Consider the following 26,657-nt stretch of genomic DNA (forward strand, 5'->3'; position numbering starts at 1 on the left):
ACGCCTCCCCGGACGTTGAGTCCACTCGGCCCACTTCCGGTGGGTGACACAGTTCCGCTTTGCTGGGCGCGCGTTGGATTGTCTGAAACGTCGATTGCAGCTTTCGCTGGGACTTCGCGGCTCCGGAGCCCAGCATGTCTTCCTCACGAGCTACCTCCACGGTACAGATCTGAGCTCACCCTAGCGGGGAGCGCGGCGCGGGTGGGGGTCCCTGCGGAATGGGATGGATAAGGCGATGAGGGGCCGAGGAGGAAGGCTGCGAGACTCGGTCTTAGAGAGCCGAGCAGCGTTTTCCTGATGGAGCGCTTTCATGTGCTTAAGCTCAATTGCACGTCTCGTACTGACGCGAATGGTACACACCTCTTCCTACTGGTCCAGAAACGGAGCTCAAGGAAGTAGTGTCCTGGCCAAGATTTATGTCTGTGTCAGACCTCTTAACTGAAGTGAGGCCTCCAAACTACCTACCGGTGTCTAGTGCATCTCGTCTGAAAACGTTTGAAATGTAGAGGCCAGTAACTTGGTAACCTGCTCCCCTTCACACCGCGTTGGTTTTTTCAGTTATCCTTGATAGTTCCCTTGTGATGAGCAGTAACCCTGGAAGTTTCATAAAACCCAACAAGAAATTGCACTTCCAACCGATTGAATTGAATTAAATTCCAAAGCAAACCTTTGACAGAAAAATCACCAAGAGAAATTCAGGAATTTTATCAACCTCTTTCTGTCTGAGACACCGAACACCCCTACACCAATCCCCATCAGTGAAGACACATCTTAACTGGTGCCCTCCTTGTCCTTTCCTTTGGGGAGGAAATAGAATTAAAGTCAAGATGAGCTTCATCCTTTGGGGAAACCTAGCAAATTGCCAAGATTGAGCCTTAGGTTAATCCAGGTTTATGATTTAGCAGGCAGCCAAAACTAAGGCACCTGATGACCTAGTCGCGCCTCTGGTGAAAAAACCGCACATCTATTATGGAAGTTTGGAAGAGAAGGAGAGGGAACGTCTGGCCAAAGGAGAGTCTGGGATTTTGGGAAAAGAAGGACTTAAAGCAGGAATTGAAGCAGGAAATATCAACATAACCTCTGGTAAGATGCAAATTGTGAATCCATCTTTATCTTTGGTGCTCAGATTTTCTGCAATGAATATCTTCCTGGACAAATATCACTATTAATAACGTGTCAAAATTTTCAGTTTTTAAACTTACATCTGTATATGGCCATACTTTGCCTACTCTGCTTAGCATCGTCCAGAGAGCCTTTTGCTTAACACCTTTTAAAGAGTTTTTCCTTCCATGAATTGTTAGTGATTTTGCCAAGAGTTTATTCAGTGTGTATAGCTGACCCTTGAACAACACAGGTTTGAACTGTGCCAGGTCCACTTATATGCAGTGTTTTTTTTTTTCAATAAATACTGTAAATGTATTTTCTCTTGTGATTTTCTTAATAACATTTTCCTTCTCTAGACTATTACGAGAATACAGTACAAGTACATATAACATACAAAATATGTGTTAATCGACTGTTTATGTTATCGGTAAGGCTTCCAGTCAACAGTAGGCTATTAGTAGTTAAGATTTGTGGGAAGTCAAAAGTTCTATGCGGATTTTCAACTGCACGAGGGGTTCCCCCCACTATCCAACCCCACCTGGCTACGTTCAGTAGTCAACTATATTTGGACTCAAATTGATTCCATTTATCTTCTGGAGATCTAGCACAGCTCTGGCACTGGTTTGGAACTACTGTGGTTCATAATATTCTGTTTTTAGTTTCCCAATTATTTTTCTCCCAAAATGAAACATATTTTTTAAATTAAAAAAATATTAGTTATTTTTATTTTGAAAACTAATCAGTGTAGAAATGTGTGAAGTAGTAAAACCTTTCATCCTTATTACTTGGGTCTGTATCTTTCCAAGAATTTAATAAAGCTATAAAAATACATAATTGTTTTCCATAAAGGAAGCCATGATAGACAGATTGTTTTGTAACCTACATTTTTCATTCTGTACTATTAATGATATCTTTCCAAGTCAGTAACTATCATCCACTATATTTTTAAAATAAAATTATACATGTTTGTAATAAGAAATTCGAACAGTACAGAAGGGTATAAAATGAAAAGACTTCTCCGCAGAAAGGGCTTCTGTCAAATTTCTCATTGATCCTTCGACACTTTTTTTTTTCTATACACAAGCACTTTAATGGCTTTTTTTAACCTTTTATGCTTTTTTAAGCATAACTGCATCACCACTATACTTACCATTTTTCATACAAATGCTTGTATTTCGTGTGAGTTTTTTAACTGGCTGCTAGAGAATCCAAAAAGTCTTCTAGTCAATCAAGGAATATCATTTACATGGTAATTATTTGCAGCTTACTAGATTCATTTCTAAGTGTCCCCATAAGGGAACTGTTTTAGAGAATAGCTTTGTCAATTGTTAAAATTATGTTTCTGTTTCATCTTTTGCATAGAAAGCCTAGTTAACTCATTTGCTAATGATGCCCCATACTCCTTATTTTCTTATCTCATCTAAGCTGTGTGTTTGTTTATATAGGTATATATAGGTTTAAGATTGCCAGATGAAACAAGATGGCTTGAACCATTTTGCTGCCTTTTAAAGCTGTGTCATTTAGTTTTTTGTGTGTGGCGTAAGTTAATAAACTGAGAAACTAAGTGTATAATAGATTAGACAGTTAACTTTCACTAAGGGCATACGCAGACTCCAATTGTAAGAAATTATTTCTTTTTTTTAATTTTTTTATTTGAAGAAGATCTGGTGATTATGCTGATGTTGCCTGTTCTCTTTATAGGAGAAGTGTTTGAAATTGAAGAGCACATCAGTGAGCGACAGGCGGAAGTGTTAGCTGAGTTTGAGAGAAGGAAGCGAGCCCGGCAAATCAATGTTTCCACGGACGACTCAGAGGTCAAGGCTTGCCTTAGAGCCTTGGGAGAGCCCATCACACTTTTTGGAGAGGGTCCTGCTGAAAGAAGAGAAAGGTACCCTTTCTAAACATCTACTCTCTTCTTTTTTTTGATCACAGGGTTCTAGTTCCAAATTTATGTTGTTATTTGTAGCAAAAACTTTTAATAGAATGTCTCAGCTATTGTTAACAGAATATCTTTTAAGTTGTGTTTATATCAATCTGAGTCTTAGGCCAATTTTTACTCCACTACTAATTTTCCTTTATAAACTGCAAAGAGGGTGTTAACATGTTTCCTCTCCCCTTCCCAAAGTGTAATTTTGTAGTTGAACTTTGAAGATTTAGACAACAAATGCATTCCTTGTCAATGACATAAAACATAATGACAAGTGGTTTTTGGATATTACTGAAAAGGGGCATTGTCCTCAGATAATGCTCCGCTTGTGCTTTTAACGTTGCAAAGCTCTTGGTGACAGGCTAGTCATATGCAGTGATGAGGCCCTCTTCCTGTCTTTCTAGCCACTGTCCTACTCTCCCCATTATCATTTTTGTTTTCTTGGTTTGCATAGTCTGCGTGTTTAATCGCTTCAAAACCTTTAGCATTCTCTCATGTCCATTAAATAGAACCAACAATGCTTGGCCTGTTTAAATTACAGGGAATAAAAGTACCACTTCTCTTGTACTCCATACTTCAGCCACACTGAACTATTTGTGATTCCAAGCTCAACACACTTTTCTTACCTCCAGACCTTTACATCGTATTTTGAACCCTCTGCCTTAACAGTCCTCTCCCATTCTTGGCCTGTTGCCCCGACCAGATGATTACTCAGGTTAGGTAACACCTCTATGAAGCCTTCCCTGAACCTCCCTCCAAACCTAGGCTAGGTACTCCTTTTATGTTCCCCCTTAGTACCCTATACTTAACCACTGTCATAATACTTAGTATAATGTATTATGGTTCTCTGTTACTTTCTGTCCCCATTCCCCACCCCCCAACCCTGCTCTCTAGAACTCTGCTACTTGAAATCAAAAACTGTTTTCTTAGTCATTGTTGTATGTTAAGCACCTGAGTCAGTATCCAGCACATGTGGCATTGAGTGAAGGTTGGCTGTCTCCACAGACCGAGGGATAGCAATGTTTTGGCTAGTTAGCGCTACATTGAATAGGGTAATTGTGTATAGTTCAATTTAAGGAATCTTCAAATAAAAAAAGATTGAGTGAAAGAAATCACACTGGAAGTGTAGGCATGACATCTTGACTCTTAAAGAAGGTTGCTTGCAGTTTGAATGGTGAGAGTAGGGGAAGCTTGTCTCCCTTCTTAGATGTACTTTTCAAAATCTCAACTCTGTTTAAATTTCGATCTTTTTTGTTACAGGTTAAGAAATATCCTCTCAGTGGTCGGTACTGATGCCTTAAAAAAGACCAAAAAAGATGATGAGAAATCTAAGAAGTCCAAAGAAGAGGTAAGATATGTCTTTGCCTTCATAATATAAACATGAAGGAAATGAGGGAATAGTTCTCTCATAGGATGTGGATGGGCGTGGAGGGTTGTTTTTGAAGACTCTACCATTTAGGAGTAGTTTGTGGCGATAGTTTGTGGCTTCTGTGTAGGTATAAATGGAGATTAGGGAATTTCCTACTCAGGAAAGAACCATTGCATTCCTGGCGTAACTTATAATAAGGAACCAGAAACCATCTAATAAGACCTCACAGAAAGAAACACAATAGAAAGCATATATGCCTGATTTCATCCTATTATTGTACTAATTCACCTTTTTTCTGGGTAGTTAGAATAGGGAATTGACAGCTATGAGTGGGGCACGAATGCTTCAGACTTAATATTTCTGCTCTTAATTTAACTTTCAGTATCATCAAACCTGGTACCATGAAGGACCAAATAGCCTGAAGGTTGCTAGACTGTGGATTGCTAATTTTTCACTGCCCAGGTAAGGAGAGCGTCTAGAAGAAGAAAGAATCATATTTGTTCTTGCTTCCTCTCAAGGACTGAGGATCTGCTTTATAATGACTGTGTTTGTTAAATGAAATTGAATTTTAAAGTATTTGTGTGGACCCCTTGTCTACAACCCATTTGCTCATGATGGTAATGTTGTTTGTGTGTCACAGGGCAATGAAACGCTTGGAAGAGGCCCGTCTCCATAAAGAGATTCCTGAGACAACCAGGACCTCCCAGGTGCAAGAGCTGCACAAATCTCTCCGGGTAAGATGCTCTCAGCGATTGTCCAATCTCATAAAGGTTCTTAAATATTAGATTTGCTCCTTTGGCCCACCTCTAGGAGGCTAAAGGCAGTTACAGTTTTTCCTCTCTTGTTGCCCTTTGGGAGGAGCCGTCAGTTTAGGTGGCAGGAACCTACTGTACTTTGTACTCAGCAGAGGCCTGTGATTCTCCTCTTTAATTCTTCCTTTTAATGTATCAAAGTTGTGCCTTAGGTCTCTCCAGTTTTCCTGTTTATATTTAGCTGCCACAGAAGCTAGTGATGCTAAAACTGTAGAAGACCCCCTGCTGGGGTTCCAGATCAGCCGTAACGCCATTCATTCATCCCTATAAGTATCTCCTAATAAGGGGTGGGGAAGCATAACAGAATTTTGGGTTTTGGTAATACTGTAAAGTTGCTTTTTTATAGCAGAAAAACCAAGAAACTCTTGGATTAAGCCATTGATGACCACCGTTTGTCTTTTTTGTTTAAGTCTTTGAATAATTTCTGCAGTCAGATTGGAGATGGCCGGCCTATCTCCTACTGTCATTTCAGCCCCAATTCCAAAATGCTGGCCACAGCCTGTTGGTAAGTTACAGCTTTCTGTGACTTCCTTTTCCTAAATGGGGAACAAGTTCAGGGAAAAAAAGCAGCCTTTGACTTAGATGTCTTTCTATATCCTCTTCCTCTGCTTCTCATGATCACAGCAAACTAGAGGTGCTACTGCGTTCCCCATGCTATTATACAGTGAAGTCTTGGTGAACAGTTCTGACTGTTTACAAGGGACCCCGGGGGTCCATGACATGTAGCAGTGTGTCATGTTCTTGACATGAGGATTTTGGAGCAGGTCACGTAGTGAGCTTATAAACTGGTATCCACGCCTCAGTATAGCTTTTCTTTTTCAGTTATGTGACCTAGGCAAAATACTTAATCTCGGTAAGCTTCAGTTTTCTTGTCTGTAAAGTAGGACGAGATGTTTGTAAAACATTTTGCCTTGATAGTGCCCAGTGTGTGGTAAGGACTCAGTAAACATGAATTGCTGTTTTTAATCTTTATTTTTCACTTACCACCACATTTGCAGAAAACTCCTAGGATGTAATAACGGTTTGTTCTATTTAGTTACTTAGTCATTTTTATGGGACATGGCCATCTTGTAAGAGAGGAAACTTCCTTACATTGTATGCCCAGGAACTACTTGACTAGGCCGAAGCTGAGATCATGGTTCAGGAGAAAGCCAAGGACCTGCACAAATCTCTCCACCTCTCCAAGCCTCAGTTTCCTTCATTGTAAAGCAGACATTATCATTCCCAGTTTATGTCCTCACAGATGAAGGATCAGTTGAGACGATAGATGTAAAAGTAATTGGTAGGAGATTTTCTGAAATAAAAACTCTTTTTAAAAAATTGAAGTACTTTGTAAGCAGCAAAATGCTCTTCATATTTAGGAGATGGTATTAGTATTAATATTATTATTGAAGAGTTTGATTTGTCCTGTCTTCCCTCACAAATTGATCCAAAAATTAAGAAGAACAGCAACTTGGGCTGCAGCAGTTATAGTCCAGTAGAGCCCCCTGGTTGCATGAGACCTGGATGCAGCTTTCTTCTCTAACACTTGAGATGATAAGCCTTTTCTTTTTCGTTTTCTGTCTGCCTCTGTAAAGTTGATTTGGGGTGAGAAGAGATTGTCCTCCTGTAATGTTACCAAGGATCTTTTCCTTCCCAGACCAACCTGGCTGACATGCTTTCCTTTGTATTTGACAGGAGTGGGCTTTGCAAGCTCTGGTCTATTCCTGATTGCAACCTCCTTCACACTCTTCGAGGTGAGTTACACTCTTGTGTAAATCTTCATCTTTTTCCCAGTGTAAACTGTGTCAGCCCTAAAACTCCAAAAAACTGCCTGTACTCCGACCCAGTACACACAAGATTAATTCTTGACTTGACTTGGTTTGGTTTTCTTGACCGCAAGGCTCAAAGATGACGACTTCATACACATACCACTTTTCTCTCGTGTCCTGTCTCTAAACCAAAAAACAAAGGTTTTTGTGTTTTGCTTTTTAAAATATGATTAAAATGTTTGTTTAAATTAATATATCCACATATTCCCTAATATCGCCCTGTAGTAGTCATTGTAGTCTGTGTTTGCACATAAGTTATAAGGGGGCGGGAACTCTTTAACTTTCATCTCTCATACTCCTTCAGGACATAACACAAACGTAGGAGCAATTGTATTTCATCCAAAATCCACTGTCTCCTTGGACCAAAAAGATGTAAATCTGGCTTCTTGTGCTGCTGATGGTTCTGTGAAGCTTTGGAGCCTTGACAGGTGAACACTATTATTCTCTTTATACTGTAATCACTAAAGTAAATAGTTGATTAGTTGGCCTTGGGATCTGAAAATCTGGCATTTAACCCCAGAGATGCTCCAAGAGTCGAGGTAACTTGGTATAAAATTGGAATGGAGGATTTCTGTCTTACACCTTTTCTCACCAGAGGAATTGTAACAGGTTTCTTCTTGTTTGTTAACTTTAGACCTTGAGTTTTGCTTTTAACATAGTGGCCACTGTTTCCTGGCTCCAATTATTCTGGAAAGATCTGTTTTACCTCCTATGCAATAGGTTGACTTTGGAGAAACACATTTTGGTAGATTGACTAAAGATAATATTCTTGGCAGCATGTTGGTTCTTAGCAAACAGCCACAGGGGAAGGAAAGGGAGGTTCTGTCTCGCAGTATGGCCAAGGAAGTGAGGTCTCCTCCCTGTAGCATCGTCCTTTACTGAGACCATATTTTCCAATTACAACAGGTTTGTTTTTTTTAATCTGTTTATGATTATTGTTTTCCAAGAAATTTTTGCAAGTATGTTGTTGGCTAAAAGACATCTGAATTCAATTGCTTTGTTTTCTTTCTTTGGGAAAGCACATGAGGCTTTTATTCTAGGGTTTTGTAAAGAGCTAATTAGTGTCTCTGCTCTTGACTAGACAGGGTCTTACCTGTGAGCACAGCAAGTTTTAATTGGCTTTGGTAATACTTAGCAGTATTTGCTCCCCTAGGGCTTTGATTAGTTCCATGTATGCACATTGACAAAGTTTCCTTTTTAATTGCCCTCTTTAGGGTTCGTGTTTATTTTCTTCTGCTGGTGTTTCAGATCTTTCTGTGGTTGCTGGGTGGTAGAATTTAATGGCTCCACAAGAAAGCTAAGCCTCTGTATGTTTAGTTCTTTTTTCCATGTGGATCTTTGAACAAGCTAAAGTTTTGAGTTAATTTTATCTGTAATCCATTTGCACCAAAACTGATTGACTCATATCTCTGTCAAAGTATGTTTTCTTTCTGGAATCTCAGCACTACTTTGGTGCAGAGAGACTATTTTGCTTATTTTTTATTTTTCTCTAACTCTAAGTGGTACAGCATTAAGAAGTTATTAACATAGTGAATTGAAGTACAAGAGAGTGTTTATTGAAGTACTATGGGCAGTTTTGCTCTGTGGGCACATGAAGTAGTCCCAAATTTTTTAAATCCTTGGGAAGTGACTTAAATTTTTGTTAGCCCTAAAGTTTTAACAAATTACAAGTTTAGTTATAATTTGGCTTCTCAAGTCATACAGAATTGGTGCATCTGTATACAGTTCATAAGTTCAATGAATATTTGCATGAGTATAAAATAGTTAACTCACATATATTTGATTCCTTTTCAGTGACGAACCAGTGGCAGATATTGAAGGCCATACAGTACGTGTGGCCCGTGTAATGTGGCATCCGTCAGGACGTTTCTTGGGTACCACCTGGTAAGCCTTCCTGTTCCTGTTCTATCCATATGGGTTTATGGCATCTTGTTAACCCTTCATGGCTAACTGCCAAGTAAACCTTTAGAACAGATCTTCAAGTAGGATTTTCTTGGACAGCAATGAATCAGAATCAGAAGAGAGTATATGATCCAGTTAGGGCCAAGTATATTTGTTTTCAAACTGCAGTTAATCTGAAATTTCTTTTTATTTTATTTTTTTATTATTATTATTTTTTAATTTTAAGTGTGTTTTTCCAGGACCCATCAGGTCCAGGTCAAGTAGTTATTTCAATCTAGTTGTGGAGGACGCAGCTCACAGTGGCCCATGTGGGGATCGAACTGGCAACCTGTTATTAAGAGCACTGCGCTCTAACCAACTGAGCTAACCGGCCACCCTAGTTCATCTGAAATTTTAAAATCACTGATTACCAGAAAACTAGAGTTTTCACACTACTCTTTCTTGACCAATATCAGAAGTGTTTTGTTTTGTTTTGTTTTGTTTTGTTTTGTTTTGTTTTGTTACATATTGTATTACAATCTCTCTGCTTACAAATTGGTCCCCCTTTCTGGTTCTATAAGTTTTATAAGCCCAGAATCTGTTAAAGAATTAATTATTGAGGTCTCATTTACATGAAGAGGAATGGATTTGTTTTAAGTGTGCTAGTCAGTCAGTCTTGACAAAGGCATGTGCTTGTGTGACCCACATCCCTTTCGATGGAAAGGACGTTTCCATCATCCCACAGAGTTCCTTCATGCTCCTTCCCAATCAGCTTCCCCTCCCAAAGCAACCACTGACCTGATCTCTATCACCATAAATTCTGTCTGTTCCTACTGTATGAACTCATTTGTGTCTGGCTTCTTTCACTCAGCCAACTTTTTAAAGATTCATTCATGTTGGTGCATGTATCCATAGTCCTTTTCATTGCCAAAGAGTATTCAATTGTATTACCGTGCCACCATTTATTTATCCATTTTCCTCTTGGTGGACGGTTCGGTTGCTTCCAAGTTTTGGCTAGCCAGAATAAAGCTGCCATAAACATTCTTATACAGGGCTTTTCTTGTGGACATGTTTTTCTTTCTTTTCTCTTGACTACACATAAATACCTAGGAATGCTAGATCATAGGGTAGATATCTATTTAACTTTAAAATTTTCCAAGTGGTTTTCCAAAGTGGTCATATCATTTTACATTCCCAGAATTCTGGTTGCTTCACATCCTTGCCAACATTTGGTGTTGTCAGTCTTATCATTCTGCCCAGTCTAGCAAGTGTGCAGTGAAATCTCATGGATTTCATTTTTTATAAACCTAATGACTGTTGGTGTTGAGGACTTTGTCATATGCTTATTGACCATTTGTATATCCTGCTTTGTGCAGTCTTCAGGTGCTTTCCCCAATTTTTTAATGTTTGTCCTTTTTTTAAATTAAATTTATTGGGGTGACTGGTTAATAAAATGACATAGGTTTCAAGTGTACAATTCTCTAATATATCATCTGTATATTACATTGTGTGTTCACCACCCAAAGTCAAATCTCCTTCCGTCACCATATATTTGACCCCCTTTACCCCTTTAATGTTTGTCCTTTTTTGTGTCTTTATTTCCATGCACATAGACAATTCTACCATCATTTAGTGAAGACACTTTCTTTCCCCTGTCAAAATTGCTTTGACACCCTCTGAAAACCATTTGACTGTAATATATGTGTGGGTCTATTTCTCGTCTCTGTTCCATTGATCTATTTCTCAATGATTGATTTTTGTAACCCCAACATCCAGTGTAGGGCCCAGTAAATACAGAGGGTGCCAAAAAAAAAAAAAAGGTGTACACATTTTAAGAAAGGAAAAACTATTAATATTGTAATACTCAATATGCACTGATAACAAAAGATGAATACAAGTCACATTTGATTTCTGCAATTACAAGAGGTGCTCAAAGTGGTTACCATCAGTATCCAGACACTTTTGATTACGGCGAACTACTGCTTGAGCAATGCTGACCACAAAGTGTCCGCTTGTGTACATTTCTTTGGCACCCCCAGTATACAATCACTCGGTGAATGAAGGCAACAGAATCTTGGCTGAGCCATTCTTAGGGAATTCTGTTCTTAAAATAGCCTCTGAAATAGGTTTATAGGAAGTGATAGTTTCCCAGTTAGTACCCAAGATATATATGCTTAGTTATTAAGACATTGTTTATGCCAGATAAGACTTTCTTGGTAATATGGTTACATGAATAGTTTGAGAAGCCTAACTGAAACTACAACTATTCATACTACCCTGCACATTGTAGAAACTGAATAAATTTCTTCTGGGTAATTGTTAGTTTGATTTTGTAGCTATGACCGCTCGTGGCGCTTATGGGATTTGGAAGCTCAAGAGGAGATCCTGCATCAGGAAGGCCACAGCATGGGTGTGTATGACATTGCCTTCCATCAAGATGGTTCTTTGGCTGGCACTGGGTAAGCCTTCTTCCATACAGGCAGGGGCAGCTCAGCGGTCTCACCTCACGTATGCCTGCTTCCGCTCACAACTGGATTCAAAACTGCTCATTTGTGAATTACTTTATCAGGGGCCTGGATGCATTTGGTCGAGTTTGGGACCTGCGCACAGGACGTTGTATCATGTTCCTAGAAGGGCACCTGAAGGAAATCTATGGAGTTAATTTCTCTCCCAATGGGTAAGAAGCTCATTGGATGAGGGGTGGAGAGGGTTCTTGGTCGGGAGGTCCTCTTTGTTTCTAACTCAATACCACATCTGATCCACAGCTACCACATCGCAACTGGCAGTGGTGACAACACCTGCAAAGTGTGGGACCTTCGACAGCGGCGCTGTGTCTATACCATCCCCGCCCATCAGAACTTAGTGACTGGTGTCAAGTTTGAGCGTAAGCTTTCTCCAGTTTTAGGCCTAATCATGATACAGAATGTGGGCCAGGCTTCACACTTCCTTGGAATGTGGGCCAGGCTTTAGCTTAACTTGGAAGTGGAACAGGAGAGAATTTGAACTCTGTTGAAAGAGCAGATTTTAATTTCCTTCCTTCTACCGTGCTTCCAGACGGATCTATAGCACAGCTTGCTTCTCGTTGCTAGGAAGTAAAGACTTCCTGAATGCTTTGTTTCATATTTTTCTTCACAGAAATTCTAAGCACTGAATCCTTAGGGTTATTCTGAATAGGTTGTCTATCGGGGAAAGCCAAAAGACCTTAATAATGTTATTTGTTAATAATGTAAGCCTTCCTGTAGTTGTCCCTTTTTCCTAGAGTTCTAGAGGAATACAGATCAGAGCATTGGGTTTTTCTGAATATGGAAATACCTTCTTTTTGAAAATAGTATGTTCTAGCAGATTTATGTGCTTTTATTTTCTGATACTCTTTTAAATACTTGAACTCCCCTTTTCTCTCGTAGCTATCCATGGGAATTTCTTGCTCACTGGTGCCTATGATAACACAGCCAAGATTTGGACCCACCCAGGCTGGTCCCCACTGAAGACTCTGGCTGGCCATGAAGGCAAAGTTATGGGCTTAGACATTTCTGCTGACGGACAGCTCATAGCCACTTGCTCATATGACAGGACCTTCAAGCTCTGGATGGCTGAATAGGCAAGACCATGGGAAAAGGACTTTAACCTCAAGCTCTCCCTTAAGAGCCATTTTCAAAAGAAAAATTGATGAGTTTTGTTCTATCATGTTTTTTTCTAGTTACCATGTATAGACCCTCAGTAGATTGGATTTCCTTGTCAGCCCCCACTCCAGGCAGGCAGCCCACTCCCTGGGTGTTGATGAACCCCTTTCAGAGTTGCAATTTTAATTTCATCTTCAGCCCTGCCAAGAACTGTGTAGACATTGTTTTTATTAATCTTTGGTTTAAATGCCCTGTTGCCTTCCTCACAGCACTCAGGATTGTGACTGACTCCATTTTTAATTCTTGAACCTTGGCTTTCCATTACTCGTACATGCTTCAGGACTACATGTGACCCGGAGAGCAAAGTGGCTGGACTGGAGTCTGGAAGCCCTCAAGTAAAGAAGCACGTCTCAGCACGCACTGGTTAAACAGTGGCTGACAGAGCAAGAACCCTTCCTCTACCTTGAGAATGGGAGGTGAAGCGGTAGACCCACAACCAAGCTCAGGGTGATGCAGTAAAGATTTTACCTCTTCCTGTTGGGTTCGCTTGGAATGCTGCCTGCGTCAGAGAGCATCAGGAGGCTCAGAACTGAACATTTGCCTTGTCAGAAAATGTCTTCCATTTAGCTTTGAAGTTTGGCATCCTTCGTGTTACCACAAAGCTCGGCCATTGTGTCAAAAGTCAGTGAAATTTCCAGAAAGCAAACATGATGTCTCTATTGTACAACCTCCTTTCTGTCGTTTATTTAAAGAATATACCCGTCATGTCAAGGAAACTCGGGGAAAAAATCCATAATGGGTATTCCTAAAGACTTTTTGTTTATTACACACTTGCTACAGAGTAAAATCCTATTATAGAAACTCCTTCAAAGAATTATTTTGCATAGTGAAGTATTTTCTGAATCCCAGGGTTTGATCCATAGAGGTCCCTTTTTTTTTGGTTTGAGATATAACATATTGATCTCACATATGGGTTACTCCAATTTCTGTCTCCGTAATAAGCACTCTTAGTAATTTTTTTAAAAATAGAAAGCTATTGCATTGTGGGACAGACTACCCGTGACTCTATAATATATACTCATTGGCCATCCACCAGTTACCTTCCCTTTTTCCACCCTAAGTATACAACCATTGAGCTCTGAAAATACACAGTAAATTCATACAAAAATACAGGAATTTACAAGAATAAAGGATTGTGTATAGAGAATTCAAGAAGGGCTTATAGGATGGCTTCTTAAATGTTCAAAACACTTGCACTTGCTATTCCAGAAAGGCTGAGAGTTGCTTGTGTAGCTGTATTCTTCAAACTGTGATTGTATAATATATGGCTAAATACTCTGTTTACTCTGATTCCAATTATAACCAAATTGTCACATATCCTGTGTACCTGTTAAGCTCGTGAATTCTCAGTTCTACCCTCTGTTGGGCACTTCACTGTTGGTTAAGTATTAATGGGCCTTATTCCTTCCATAGTTAGCCACAAAAAGAAATGATTTTCATTACTACCTTTGCAGTATGTGTAAACTAATAATGAACTTTAGTGTATTAGCATGCAATTTGGATATAGTGTGTATAATGTGTTAAGGTTTTTAGTCTTTCAAGTTTAAATTTTATTCTGTTAAACTTGTCTTTTTTTGGTAGGGAAGGGGTGTTGTTCCAAGAGATTTAGAGGTAACAACCGATGGAAACATTTTATCTAAGCCTTTGGCAAAACAAATACCTCATGGAATATGCATTTCTTCACTGAAAACATCTTTGTAAGAAAGCAGTTAGCTGAGGTACATAAACCAAGTGTGGCATTTTACGATTATGGTGAGAGAAATGCAGCCTCCGCTTAACAACTCTGACTCTGCTTAGACACTGGGCCAGGCACATGCAGACATTTCGTTTAATCCTCACAATTTTAGGAGTTAATTATTCCTTTTCTACAGACAACTGAAATTTAAAGAAGTTAAGTAACTTGCTCAGGGTTACCCAGTTAGTAAGTGATCCTGGCCTGTCTGTGTGTGACCTTATGAAGAGATTTCATAGGGCTTCACTGACTATGTTGTCAGAACCGGCCAGACAAAAAGATCAGACCAGCCAGCATGGCCTGTTTCCTGTACAAAGCCTGATCTTTTCCATCGCTCCTCATGTTATGAGCACAGCACTCTAACCAACTGAGCTAACCGGCCACCCTATGTTGCCTTTTTGATGAGTTACAGTAACTCTTACGCTGATGCCAGAGGGAGTTAATTTCACCACTTCTACCTCATGAACTTAATTGAGCCTATAGTGTTCAACAAAACGATTTGCATTTTCGGATAGGTGACACTTTGTTGAGTGGAAGGGTCTTCAACATTGCAGCATGTCTGACCTCTGGAGAACTAAAAGCCAGAAGCACAACCCACTCCCTTCACTGGAGTACCGAAGATGCTCCCAGACTTTTCTAGATGCCCACTAGGAGGATGGCACTGCCCCAAGGTTAGAACTACTAAATGTAAGAATAGAAAACACTAAAATGTTGCCCTGTCCCCCAAAAATTCAAACCTGTATCTTATTTGGATGGTGTATCGGCCACTTCACAAGTCTAATTTCTGTTTTTACTGAGAATCCACCACTTACTAGTGTGGTGATCTTGGACAAGATAGCTAAACTTGTGGAGCCTTGGTTTCATCTATGAATAGTGATGAAGGTTTCTCAGTGCAGAAGCAAGTGTTCCTTCCCGAGCTTCCCCCAGCTCCTCTTCCTGTCCCTCATGGCTCTGAGAACATGGTGAGCTCATTGCCTAACTTACCTACCACAAGGTTAAGAGCAAGGATGTGTAAAGAAATGAAGTCAGTGGGGAGAGCTTGAGTCCCGGCTTTAGTGTAATTATTTGATGGTGCAAATGGAAAGATAGATGCTAGTCCCTTGGCAGGATACGCAGATGACTTTCCAGTTTTGTAATGGAAAACTTTTTCTTCACGTCTTTGAGACAGTTTGGTTTTACTAAATGTGAAATACATGTCTTAGTTATTTTGGAATATCTTGTACATTTTAAGATCCCTAAGAATTTATAGAAGTTCATTCCACTGCACTCAAAGTGTTACTTAAGAGCAAAAAAAACCAACTCTGTTTTTGGCTTCTGAAAGCTTATTCTACAAATCAAAAGAAACTGGAACTCAAAATGTTACCTATTCATAATTGTGATGGTGTTTTAACCACTTTGAGATTGTTTTAGTGCCCTGGGCCACCAGGCAGTACCGTGTTTCCCCGAAAATAAGACCTAGCCAGACCATCAGCTCTAATGCATCTTTTGGAGCAAAAATTAATATAAGACCCGGTCTTATATTTACTATAATACAAGACCAGGTCTTATATTAATTTTTGCTCCAAGAGACGCATTAGAGCTGATGGTCTGGCTCGGTCTTATTTTCAGGGAAACACGATATTATAACTGGAGAAGCAGAATCAGGGTTTTAGGCACAAGAGGTGGCAACTCGTCAAGCAGCAACCCAAGCATCTAAATTTGACCAAAGTTTTCTTTGGTTCCCAGACTCATGTAAAAGGAGAACCAGGATCCCCTGCTTGAGATGGGAGCTAAGGTTTTTACTCTATCCAGGGTTTCTGCCTCTCTTGGCCGAAATTTCAATGCTTGGAGGTGGGAAGTCAGCTCCACCCTGCACTGTCTTCTCATCAAGGCCTCTGCACCTACCAGGAGGAATAAAAACCTTTTCCTCCAAATCCCAGATTTCTTCTGATCCACTGACCTGTCTTTTCACCTTTAAACTTTCAAACGCTTAACACTCCATAAACTACATACTAACAAGAGGTTGTCTTGTGCTGAGCATATCCTCCATGCTGGTAAGGGCTCTCTGCCACCCCTGGAGAATCCTACCCTTCCCTTCCCCTAGTTCTGACTTGGCACCAGCCAAATAAATGATTAAATGAGTAAGTGAAGGGATGGATGAACGCAGACCATTTTTACTAGGACTGGTAGCAACACATCCAGAGAAAAAACTGCAAGGGGAAGGAAGACATGTACTCACAGAATTGAAGCTCACTTTCCAACGTTTTTAGCAACACAAAAAGACAACTCAAAAAAGGTGAACCAAGTTCAAAAGCAGCTCCAGGGAGAAATGCAGCTTGTCACCTGTTTGGGCTAGTCACCTTCCTGGAGACGTGTCCAGTGCTTGGGCACAACTTGCTACAGATGCTACAGAGCTCTGTAATCACAGATCTACTTCTCTACCTTCCATGACCCTGTGGTTCACACCAGAGGTCTCCACATCTTTTCCCAACCCTTTCACTTTCAGAGCTTCTCATTCTAGTAGGATCTGTTTCTCAGAAGCAAGCACGTGGCCTAACCCATAGATTGTAAAAATGAACAATACTACAAAGGAAGACGACCCCACGAGGCTCTGCATGCCCCGTGCCCAGCAGCAGCTGAGAGTCTTTGTTCCTTGTCCAGAACAGATGCTCACCCCACACCCCAAAAGAACTGCTTGGTCCAAAAGATGGAGAAGATGAGCAACAGAGTGACGCTGAGGATGACAGCCATCAGGTAGGCAAACATCCGGAACTCAGGGTTACGGAAACAGTCCCTCAGAGAGTAGTGGCTGGAGATGGGGGTGGGCAGAGGCGTGCTGGCGGGGGCCGTGGCCTGGCGGGTGTCAGTCTGGCTCCCAGGCTCGGGGCCTACGTCCAGCGTGTAGACTCGGGGCTGGCGCAGGAAGTAGCGGCTCTTGGGTTGGTCCTTGAGACAGAGCTGATGGCCTTCCAGGATGACGTGGTGGGGCTCCAGGCGGAGCAGGGAGAGCATGGCCGTATCTGTGGGCAAGTCAGTGACAGGCTGCCCGGAGGCCAGCACAGTGGGCTGGCGACAGAGGGGGCACAGCAGCCGGCGCCGGGCTGGGGCCACCAGGCTGAGGTGGGCCAGGCATTCCACGCAGAAGGAGTGGCAGCAGTCCAACACTTTGGGGGTGTGGAACGTGTTGTTGAAGGGGTTCCAGCAGACAGGGCATTCAGGCTCCCAGTCCTGCAGCTTCTCGGCCATCCTCAGACCAGAGGCCAGGAGGCCTGGCAGAGAGGGGAAAGAAGCAAAGGAACATTCATGAAGCTCCGTTAAAAGGTATCACCCACATTTCGCAGATGAAAAAAACTTAGGTTCGAAAAGATGAAGTGAGGGCGGCCAGATGGCTCAGTTGATTAGAGCGCAAGCTCTCGACAACAAGGTTGCCGGTTCGATTCCCTCCACGGGATGGCGGGCTGCGCCCCCTGCAACTAAAGATTAAAAATGGCAACTGGACTTGGAGCTGAGCTGCGCCCTCCACATCTAGATTGAAGAACAACGACTTGGAGCTGATGGACACTGGAGAAACACACTGTTCCCCAACATTCCCCAACAAAAAATTTAAAAAAAGAAAAAAAGAAAATGAAGTGATTTGTTCCAGATCACTCAGTCCTAAGCCATAGTTTTCCAGTGCTCCTGCAGTATCCCCTCTCTTGGGGCGAAGGCCAGAGCCACCCCACTATTAATGAGCTGCCACTGGAGGAGACTGTATCCCAGCCTTGGAAAGGACAAAGGTGCTCCTTATTCTCCATGCAATTGCCCTTGGCTTCTGACTCCAGGGAGAGGGAAGGGAGCCATAGTCAGTGGTTTGTGCTAGAGGGCAGTGATTTCCTTCCCTACTGTGCAAATCCCTGACTAGTGCAGAGATGGTCTGTCCCCTCTCTGGGAACAAATGCCAGGCCCTCTTTCTCTTCTCCCTTTGGGCTACAGGGCCAACCCTCCAGAGCCCACTTGCCCAGTCTTCATGCAGGGCACTGAATTGGCCTGAAGGGGGCCCCTTGACCGGGAAGCTTGGAGAGGTTCCCCTGCCCAGGTCCCCAGATCAGCCCTTCTAGAGCCTCCTCCCACTACTTGGCCTCCCCCACACCTCTCCTCCTACTTCCCTTTGTTGGGGAGGGGAACCCTCAGGGCACCCACCTGGGCTTCCTGGGTGGGAAAGTGGTCAGCAGACTACCCAGAAAGGCCTGAGGCTCCAGTCTTTCCCTCTCCTGAATCCACAAAGCTTTGGGAGACTGTCTTCTCACCACCAACCCTGGGGCCCATCTCCATGGCAACGCAAGCAGCACCTGGAGCTGCCAGGTGGCCCAGGCTGCAGCCTCTAGAGCACACCTGCCTGCAATAAAGGCCAGAGAGCTGCCCAGGTGGTGGTGGGGTGGGGAGGTCGGGGAGCAGAGTTCCCCCAGGGTTTGGCAAACAATCAAGGAAGCTAAGCATGTGGGCGGTCCCTTCAAGACCTGGGATCACTGGCTGCAAAGATAGAGGTGGCAATTGCCTTTTTCTAGATTGTGGAGAGGGTTAGTGAGCCTTCTGGGCTTCCTCTCTCCTGGGCCCTCCTCCTTTTCTAAAATGGCTGAAACCTCCTTTTTGCACAAAAGGGCTGCCTGCCCTGCTCTTCAAATTCACTACTGCACTGCCTAAAATCTCAGCTATCAGATTCAACAAGTCCTCTCCAGTCTGATCATTTCATGTGCCCAAGGAGCTGCAGCCAGAACACAGCCAGCCATTCCGGCAGGCACTGAGCGCTGAGATCTTAGAGTCCAAGGGTTAGCCACCCCACCACCCTTGGGGACCTAAAAGGGGAGTCAGGAAGGAGGAGGGCTCCGGCCCTAATTCCCCATTTCAACCAGAAGCACTTAGCTTTTCTCATACTATTTAAATAAATTGAAGAGTTGAACTGCTGAGAGAAAAAAAAAAATTTAAAAACCACTTCTCTGTCCTAAAAACACACTTTGCAGATGGAAGGCAAAAAGTGACTCTCACCCAAGGTCACCCAGCTAGTGACACTAGGACTGCCAGTAGTTCACCACCGGTGCCATCATAAAGGCAGAACACGCAACCATGCAGTTACCTGCTGGATGTGTCTTATTAACTAGATGTGTTTGTATTTTCTCAGGAGATTCCTCATGGCCACAGGTCTCTTGTGGTAGGAATCCAGGAACTGTGCAGGGGGCACTTGGGGGCAGTGAGTCTCCCTTGTGCCGCTGCTATGACGTTATCTACCTTGACTGAGTTGATACCTGAAGCAAAACCTGCTTGTACTCTCTCACGTATGGCTTCCTGGTTTTCTTCTAGACCTGTTACCGCTCCACATAGGGGAGAGGAACTGAAGACCTGCAGAAGGAGGATGGAACAGCTCTGACCAAAGCTGGGATAGTTTACCAAGGATCCTTACCAATGAACACCTTATTCTGTGAACGATTCATCCGTTCTACAAAGTTACCGAATTACTGAGTGCTCACTATATGCCAGGTGCTGTGTGAGACGTTGGGTCAATAATGGTGAACAAAATGGACATGGTCTTTCACCTCATGGTCTTTAAAGTCTAGTGAGGGAAAGAGACGTTTCATGACTAACGGGCACTAAATAAATGTATAAGTTTAATGACTGCTATAAAGGACAACAAGGAAAATGGGCTTTGGTGGGCGAGGGGATGGCTGCCTCAGATGAGAGTACCAGGGAAGATTTTTCCAAAGAAGTGACATGAACGCTGAGACTGAAGGATAAGAGTCTGGCAGTGCAGAGCAGAGGAAGAATATTCTAAGTCAAGGGAACAACATGTACCGAAGCCATAAGGTGAGAAAAGTTCTGCCAAATTGAGGGATTGAAATGAGGCCAGGGTAACTGAGGTGTAACCAGTGGAGCTGGGGTGGGAAAGAGGCTCAGGATGAAGCCAGAGAGGGAGGAGGCCAGCCCTGCAAGCTGGGAAATGCATCTGGATTTATTCTGGATGGGTGGGGAGGTGTGGTGGGGGGAGGGCGACCTGATCCTGTTTCCATTTCATTCCATGGCAGAGCAGAGGACAGACTGAAGGGACAGAGTGGAAAGAGAAGCCCAGCCGTGGGTCTCCAGCAGTGCTCCAAGCTGGTATGTGGGTGCTTGAGTAGGTCAGCTGATGGCAGGAAGATCAAAGGCATGAGGTAAATGATATCTTTGAGAGAGAATCAAAAGCACTTCCCCAGAAACTGGACAGCACAGATTCTGGAACCTCGTTGTCAAGGCTCGTGACCCAAATCCACTGCTTACTAGGCCCATGATTCCAGTTGAATTGCTTAACCTTTCTGCACCTCATTTTCTTCTTCTGAAAAGGAAGCTAGAAATATATAGTACATCAGAGGGTAAAGGTCTCAGATAGAGCCTGGCACCCAGGAACGACCATATATGAGGTGGTTGGCATTATCGCTGCCAAAGGATTTGAGAGAGAGGAAGGGTGAAGGCCAACTTAGAGGCTATAAAACGTTTTCTGCACTGAGTTTTGAGGAGCCCCTCCCCCTCCTCCTCCTTCCCGGAATTCCAGAAGCAGACCTGTAGTGCTGCATCAAAAGCCTTAACATGTACGTTGCCTTGATTCAGCAGTTCCCCCACTGGGAATCTATCCCATGGAAATACTAGGGGGCTGTGCAAAGATTCCATTGCAGAGATACCATAGAGCACGGCTCTGATGGTGAAGAATTGAAAACTACCTAATTATCTAATAGACGGACATTGATTAAATAAATTCTGCTCCATCCATATGCAGAGACATTCTGCAACCTTTAAAATGATGTGATAAAACATCTATTCATATGGAAATATGTTCACGATATGTCATTAAATGAAAAGAACTATTAATAAAACCATGTTAGAATATAATCCAATTTTCCCATATATGTACCCAATGGAAAAAATGTCTGGAATAACAAACATCAAAATGTCAACAATGGTTACCTTTGGGGATAAGATTATAGGTGTTTGTGATTTTTTTTTTTAATGATCTTATCTGAAAATTCTAACTTGACTACAGTAAGCTTGTATTGCTCCTCTTAAGGACCTCCTCTTCCCCTCAAAGCCGACCTATATTTTCTGGAGGGAAGATCAAGGTTGCATCAACATCTTAGCCCTTATCTGCTGTGGTACACTCAGGCATCCACTGTTGTTTCAGGATCAGCCGGTCAGAATCCAGCCTCTGCAGGAGACTCTGCAGGAGCAGCCACCCACTACTCACCCCCAAGCGAAGACACCTCAGCTACAGCAAGTCCTAAACAGAACCCCAAAGGCATCGCCTCTGTCTATGACCAACTCAGTTTGCCAGATATTGTCTGTAGCATCACCCCAACATTTTCCACCTCGAGAGAGAGCATTTTACAGCACTGCACCGTTTACAGAGAGCCCCAGTTCTTGCTAAGGGTCTAAGTGTGGTGACTCAGACATAGACGGTAAATGCCTTTTACAGCTTTGTTCCCACTTGCATAAGGCCATTTGATTCTTCAAAACCACCCTGTGAAAGAGGGAGGCGGGGAGGAGAAAGTATGCAGGCTTTGGAACCAGATGTGTTTGCTGTGAGGTCTTCAACTAATGGCTTAACCTCTCTGAGCTTCATTTTCCTGTGTCAAATAGGCTAATAATCCCACTTTACAGGGTTGCTGTGAGGAAGGCATAATGTCAGAATGTGCCCAGCGAGGCACAGCAGGCACTGAAATAACACCTAGTCAGCACAATATTTTTATACCTGTATTATAGATGGGGCAGCCAAGGCTCGGAATGGTGAAATGACTTGTCCAAGGCCTCACGAGTTTGAATGATCCCAGGAGCCTTGTCTCCCAGGCCAGTGTTCCCCTGGGCTGTGCTGCTGCTCGGGACACTGTGACCCAGCCCTCCATGACCCTCCCTGGCTGCTTACCTTCTCTGTCACAGCCTCCCTCCTCCTGCTTCTCCTTTCAGGAGTGCAGCTCTGCAGCATGTGCTCTGACTTCTGGACTGGTTTCCAGTCAGTTGTGGGCGGGTCTCATTTGCATGAGTTTTCAGGCCACTCCCGGCCAGCTCTATCTCAGGTTCCCCACTTCCTTCTGATGACTTTGGACTGTCAGTGCTTACAGGGGACATTCTGGAAGTTTTGGTTTCATCTTCCTCCTATGTGTCGCTCTTGCTTTTTCTCAAAAGGGAGTTGAAGCCCATTCATCTTGCGGGCCTCTGTTCAGTGTGGGTTTGGTCGCCCGCCATCTGGGATTGCACTTGCCCTCTACGCGCTGACTGCCTTCACAGGAAAGTAGGGTATCTCTTGACACCATTTCTGCTATTCAGCCCAGGTAGACACTTCCCTACTCTGAGCCCTACCACCAAAATGCAAAGAGCTCTTGCAAAATATTGTGAAAAAAACAAATCCTGCAGAGAAGCAGTCAGGGAGAGGAATTTAAGCATAGCATGAAGAGCCGGGATTCTTTTTTTTTTTTTTTCCCTAAGATTTTATTGGGGAAGGGGAACAGGACTGTATTGGGGAACAGTGTGTACTTCCAGGCCTTTTTTCCAAGTCAAGTTGTTGTCCTTTCAATCTTAGTTGTGGAGGGTGCCATTCAGTCTCAAGTTGTTGTCCTTTCAGTCTTAGTTGTGGAGGGCGCAGCTCAGCTCCAGGTCCAGTTGCCGTTGCTAGTTGCAGGGGGCACAGCCCACCATCCCTTGCGGGAGTCCAACCGGCAACCTTGTGGTTGAGAGGATGCGCTCCAACCAACTGAGCCATCCTGGAGGCAGCTCAGCTCAAGGTGCTGTGTTCAATCTTAGTTGCAGGGAGCGGAGCCCACCATCCCTTGCGGGACTCGAGGAGTTGAACTGGCAACCTTGTGGTTGAGAGCCCACTGGCCCATGTGGGAATTGAACCGGCAGCCTTCGGAGTTTGGAGCATGGAGCTCTAACAGAGCCGGGGTTCTTAAGTCAGACTTCCAGGTCAGAGTCAAGGTCTCGCTCAGAATCCAGTCTGGACTTGCTAGTGTTGTGTACCTAGTGTTGTGTACCTAGTGTTGTGTACCTAGTGTTGTGTACCTAGTGTTGTGTACAGATAGATTTAATATGATTTTACATCTAGCAGCTTATCACTGAAGTTGTTTTAATACGCTCGTTTGTGACAAAGAAAAAAATTGCTTTTGTTACAAGAATGAAATAAGTCATGCCAAGATGTCATCATTCTACATCTGCTGTTGATTAGCAGTCGGGGGGCTTATCGATATGTGGGAGAAGCAACGGTAGCAAGGAAACATGTAGATGAGAAATACTGAGAGTTTGTGAGGACTGTTTGAGAGTTTGGGTTTGGGTGAGGGGACTCTGCTCTAACCTTAAAAACTCTCCGAAGACCCTTGGGGCATTCACTCCCATCTTAGCAAGGCATTGGTGAAAGACTGCTGATAAAGACAATGGTGATACATGGAGCAGCGTCCAGGAAGGAGATCACCCTGCCCACCACCAACACTGGCATCTCTGTTTCCTAGCAACGTGCTCTAGCAACAGGGAACTTTTGCTCTGGCAGCTGGAAATCAGCTCTTTGGTTGGTCACTGACTCTCCTACTTGTATATAAAGGAATACTTCCTATTAAATTTGGACTTTATTCCTTCACCTCCCCTGGCTTGGAACAATAGTGTGATTAAGCTGTCATTTGTTGGGAGTATGTTATTTCTTTATTCAGCTTAAGAGAGATCCTGTGTGCTATTGGCTTATGAAATTATAATTCCCACAGTGAATCTGTGCTAAATACATTGCTGGCAAAGACAGAAATCAGTCTGAGTATAACTTTTGCTGCCTCCCCCAAACAAAACAAAACAGTTAGCGTGCCTATATAATGAGGCCTCCATCCATAAAAACTCCAAAGGATGGGCTTCCGGATTGATGAACACATGGCAGTGCCGGGAGAGTGCCCAGCATGGAGAGGGCACGGAGGCTCCGCACCCCTTCCCACACACCCACCCCTTGCGTCTCTTCCATCTGGCTATTCGTCTGTGTCCTTTATAATAAGCTGGTAAACATCAGTACATGATTCTCTGAGTTCTGTGAGCTACTCTAGCAAATGAAGCCCAAAGAGGGTGTGGTGAGGACCTCTGATCTAAGCCAGTGGGTCGGAAGCACAGGTGACACTCTGGATTTGCACTTGGTGTCTGAACCGTGCGTGGGGAAGAGGCAGTCTTGTGGTACTGAACCCATCACCTCTGGGTCTGATGCTCTCTCCAGGTAAGTAGTGTCAGAATTGAGTTAAATTGTAGGACACCCAGCTAGTGTTGGAGAATTACTTAATGGTGTTGAAAATTACACACACCTGGGAATTGGTGTCAGAATCGGAACATGCTTACATCTTTTGCTAAGTAAGGACATTCATCACAGTTTTATTTTAGCCACAAATGATTAAAAAAAAAATGTGAAAGCCCAACTGTAGCACATCAATTTAGTGGCAAACTACATAATCATTTAAAATGATGTATAGGAGAATTTTGATTGACTTGTGAAAATGTCACAATGTACTGTAAATGGGTGAATGCAGTCTACAAAATGGTATATGTAGTATGAGGCAGATGTTGTAAAACAAGATTTACATATAAAGGCTGAAAAGCCATGAGACAAATATTACAACGGTTATCTCTGGATGGTGGGCTTACTGGTGTTGCCATTTTCTTCTTATCTATATTTTCTAAATTTCCATTAACAAATATGTATTACTTTTATAGTAGGAAAATTCATTTGGAAAGTACGTAAATCTGAGTTTCTGCAACCAGGGAATCTAGAACTTGAAAAGAAAAGCAGGGTGTATAAGAAGTCTCTCAGGGTATTGCAAGCATTGATATAAAAATAAAATAAACCATGGCACTTTCCAGGTCACTAATTGTTTAGTGAGCAAATGCATTATCATCACATCTCTGGGTGAGAGAGGCTAGGGAGTACCTTTCAAACCATGGAAAACTTTTCTGGGGGAGATGCCCAGGAGAGATAGTGAGTCATCTAAGGAATCTGAGAGTTGAACTAAGTTAGTTCATGCTTGGGGTCTGAGGTCAGCCAGCCGAAAAAGCACCTCATGTAAGCAGTACCTAGGAACCAGGTGAGTGAAGAGTCTTGAGACTTGGTGGAGCCCAGCCAAGGTCTGGAGCGGGGGGCTGGGTGGTTGAACCCATCTGGGGCAGAAGAGGCACAGATGGCAGTGGAGGATGGAGAAAAGGCCACGAGGAGTCAGGTTTTGGTCGGGTGATGATCAATGTTTTAGCAAGTGCCCCCACCAAGGGTAAGGGGCACCTCTCCCTGTGGGGCACCACACTCATTACTCAGAACCTTGTTTTAGGCCTTTCCAGAGTGCAGGACCGTTCCAGCACCACCGGTGTCACCTGGACAGTATTAGGGATGCAGAACCACAGGCCCACTCCAGACCTACTAAGTCAGAATTTGTATTATTACAAGATCCCTAGGAGATCGGGAAACACATTAAAATGTGAGGAGCACTCATAGTAATCAAAACAGCATGTCTCTGGCATAAAACACACACATAGATCAATGGAACAGAATAGAGAGCCCAGAAATAAACCCATGCCTATATGGTAATTTAATCTATGATATAGGAGGCACGAATACACAGTGGGATAAAGACAGTTTATTCAATAAACGGTGCTGAGAAAGCTGGACAGATACATGCAAAAAAACAAAAACAAAAAAAACCTAGACCACCTTCTTACACCAAAAATAAACTCAAAAATTAAAGACTTTAATGTAAGACCAAAACCATAAAACTCCTAGAAGAAAACATAGGCAGTAAACTCTCTGACATTGCTCTTAGTGATTTTTTTTTTTTTTGATATATCTTCTCAGGCAAGGGAAACAAAAAGAAAAGAAACAAATGGGATTACATCAAACAAAAGTTTTTGCACAACAAAGGAAACTATCAACAAAACAAAAAGAAATGCTACTAAGTGGGAGAAGATATTCACCAAATATACATCTGATAAGGAGTTAAAATCCAAAATTTATAAAGAACTCATACAACTCAACACCAAAAAACCAAACAATCCAATTAAGAAATGGGTAGAAGACCTGAATAGACATTTCTCCAAAGAGGACATACAGATGGCCAATAGACATATGAAAAGATGCTCAGTATCACTAACCATCCGAGAAATGCAAATTAAAACCGCTATAAGATATCACCTCACACCTGTCAGAATGGCCGTTATTAATAAATCAACAATGAGCAAATGTGGGCCAGAATGTGGAGAAAAGAGAACCCTCCTGCACTGTTGTTGGGATTGCAAAGCGGTGCAGCCACTATGGAAAACAGTATGGAGGTTCCTCAAAAAACTTGAAAGAGATTGAAAAGACAACTTGACTT

At 42.7% G+C, this 26,657-nt stretch overlaps 2 protein-coding genes across 4 annotated transcripts; one reads left to right on the forward strand and one right to left on the reverse strand.

Moving 5' to 3' along the window:
• The first annotated feature begins 27 nt into the window (after positions 1 to 27).
• Positions 28 to 13,026, forward strand: PRPF4 (pre-mRNA processing factor 4). Of its 2 annotated transcripts, none has more exons than XM_033122276.1 (14): positions 28 to 161; positions 903 to 1,083; positions 2,806 to 2,992; positions 4,292 to 4,379; positions 4,783 to 4,862; positions 5,041 to 5,134; positions 5,623 to 5,717; positions 6,890 to 6,948; positions 7,328 to 7,451; positions 8,818 to 8,907; positions 11,241 to 11,363; positions 11,474 to 11,581; positions 11,670 to 11,788; positions 12,309 to 13,026. In XM_033122276.1, the coding sequence occupies exons 1-14, from the start codon at positions 135 to 137 to the stop codon at positions 12,500 to 12,502; spliced, it is 1,569 nt and encodes a 522-aa protein (XP_032978167.1). In that variant the 5' UTR covers positions 28 to 134; the 3' UTR covers positions 12,503 to 13,026. The 2 variants fall into 2 exon arrangements, with proteins under 2 accessions (XP_032978167.1, XP_032978166.1); XM_033122275.1 differs by having other exon boundaries at positions 108 to 161; positions 906 to 1,083.
• A 3,704-nt stretch (positions 13,027 to 16,730) lies between these two features.
• On the reverse strand, positions 16,731 to 22,273 carry RNF183 (ring finger protein 183). Of its 2 annotated transcripts, none has more exons than XM_033123743.1 (2): positions 22,214 to 22,273; positions 16,731 to 17,564 (listed from the first exon to the last, which is right to left on the reverse strand). In XM_033123743.1, exon 2 carries the CDS (start codon positions 17,539 to 17,541, stop codon positions 16,966 to 16,968), a length of 576 nt encoding a protein of 191 aa, XP_032979634.1. In that variant the 5' UTR covers positions 17,542 to 17,564; positions 22,214 to 22,273; the 3' UTR covers positions 16,731 to 16,965. The 2 variants fall into 2 exon arrangements, with proteins under 2 accessions (XP_032979634.1, XP_032979632.1); XM_033123741.1 differs by lacking the exon at positions 22,214 to 22,273 and adding an exon at positions 18,475 to 18,631.
• Between the last annotated feature and the right edge of the window lie 4,384 nt (positions 22,274 to 26,657).

The sequence above is a fragment of the Rhinolophus ferrumequinum genome, chromosome 12 (assembly GCF_004115265.2).
Source record: "Rhinolophus ferrumequinum isolate MPI-CBG mRhiFer1 chromosome 12, mRhiFer1_v1.p, whole genome shotgun sequence".
NCBI classification, from domain to species: Eukaryota; Metazoa; Chordata; class Mammalia; order Chiroptera; family Rhinolophidae; genus Rhinolophus; species Rhinolophus ferrumequinum.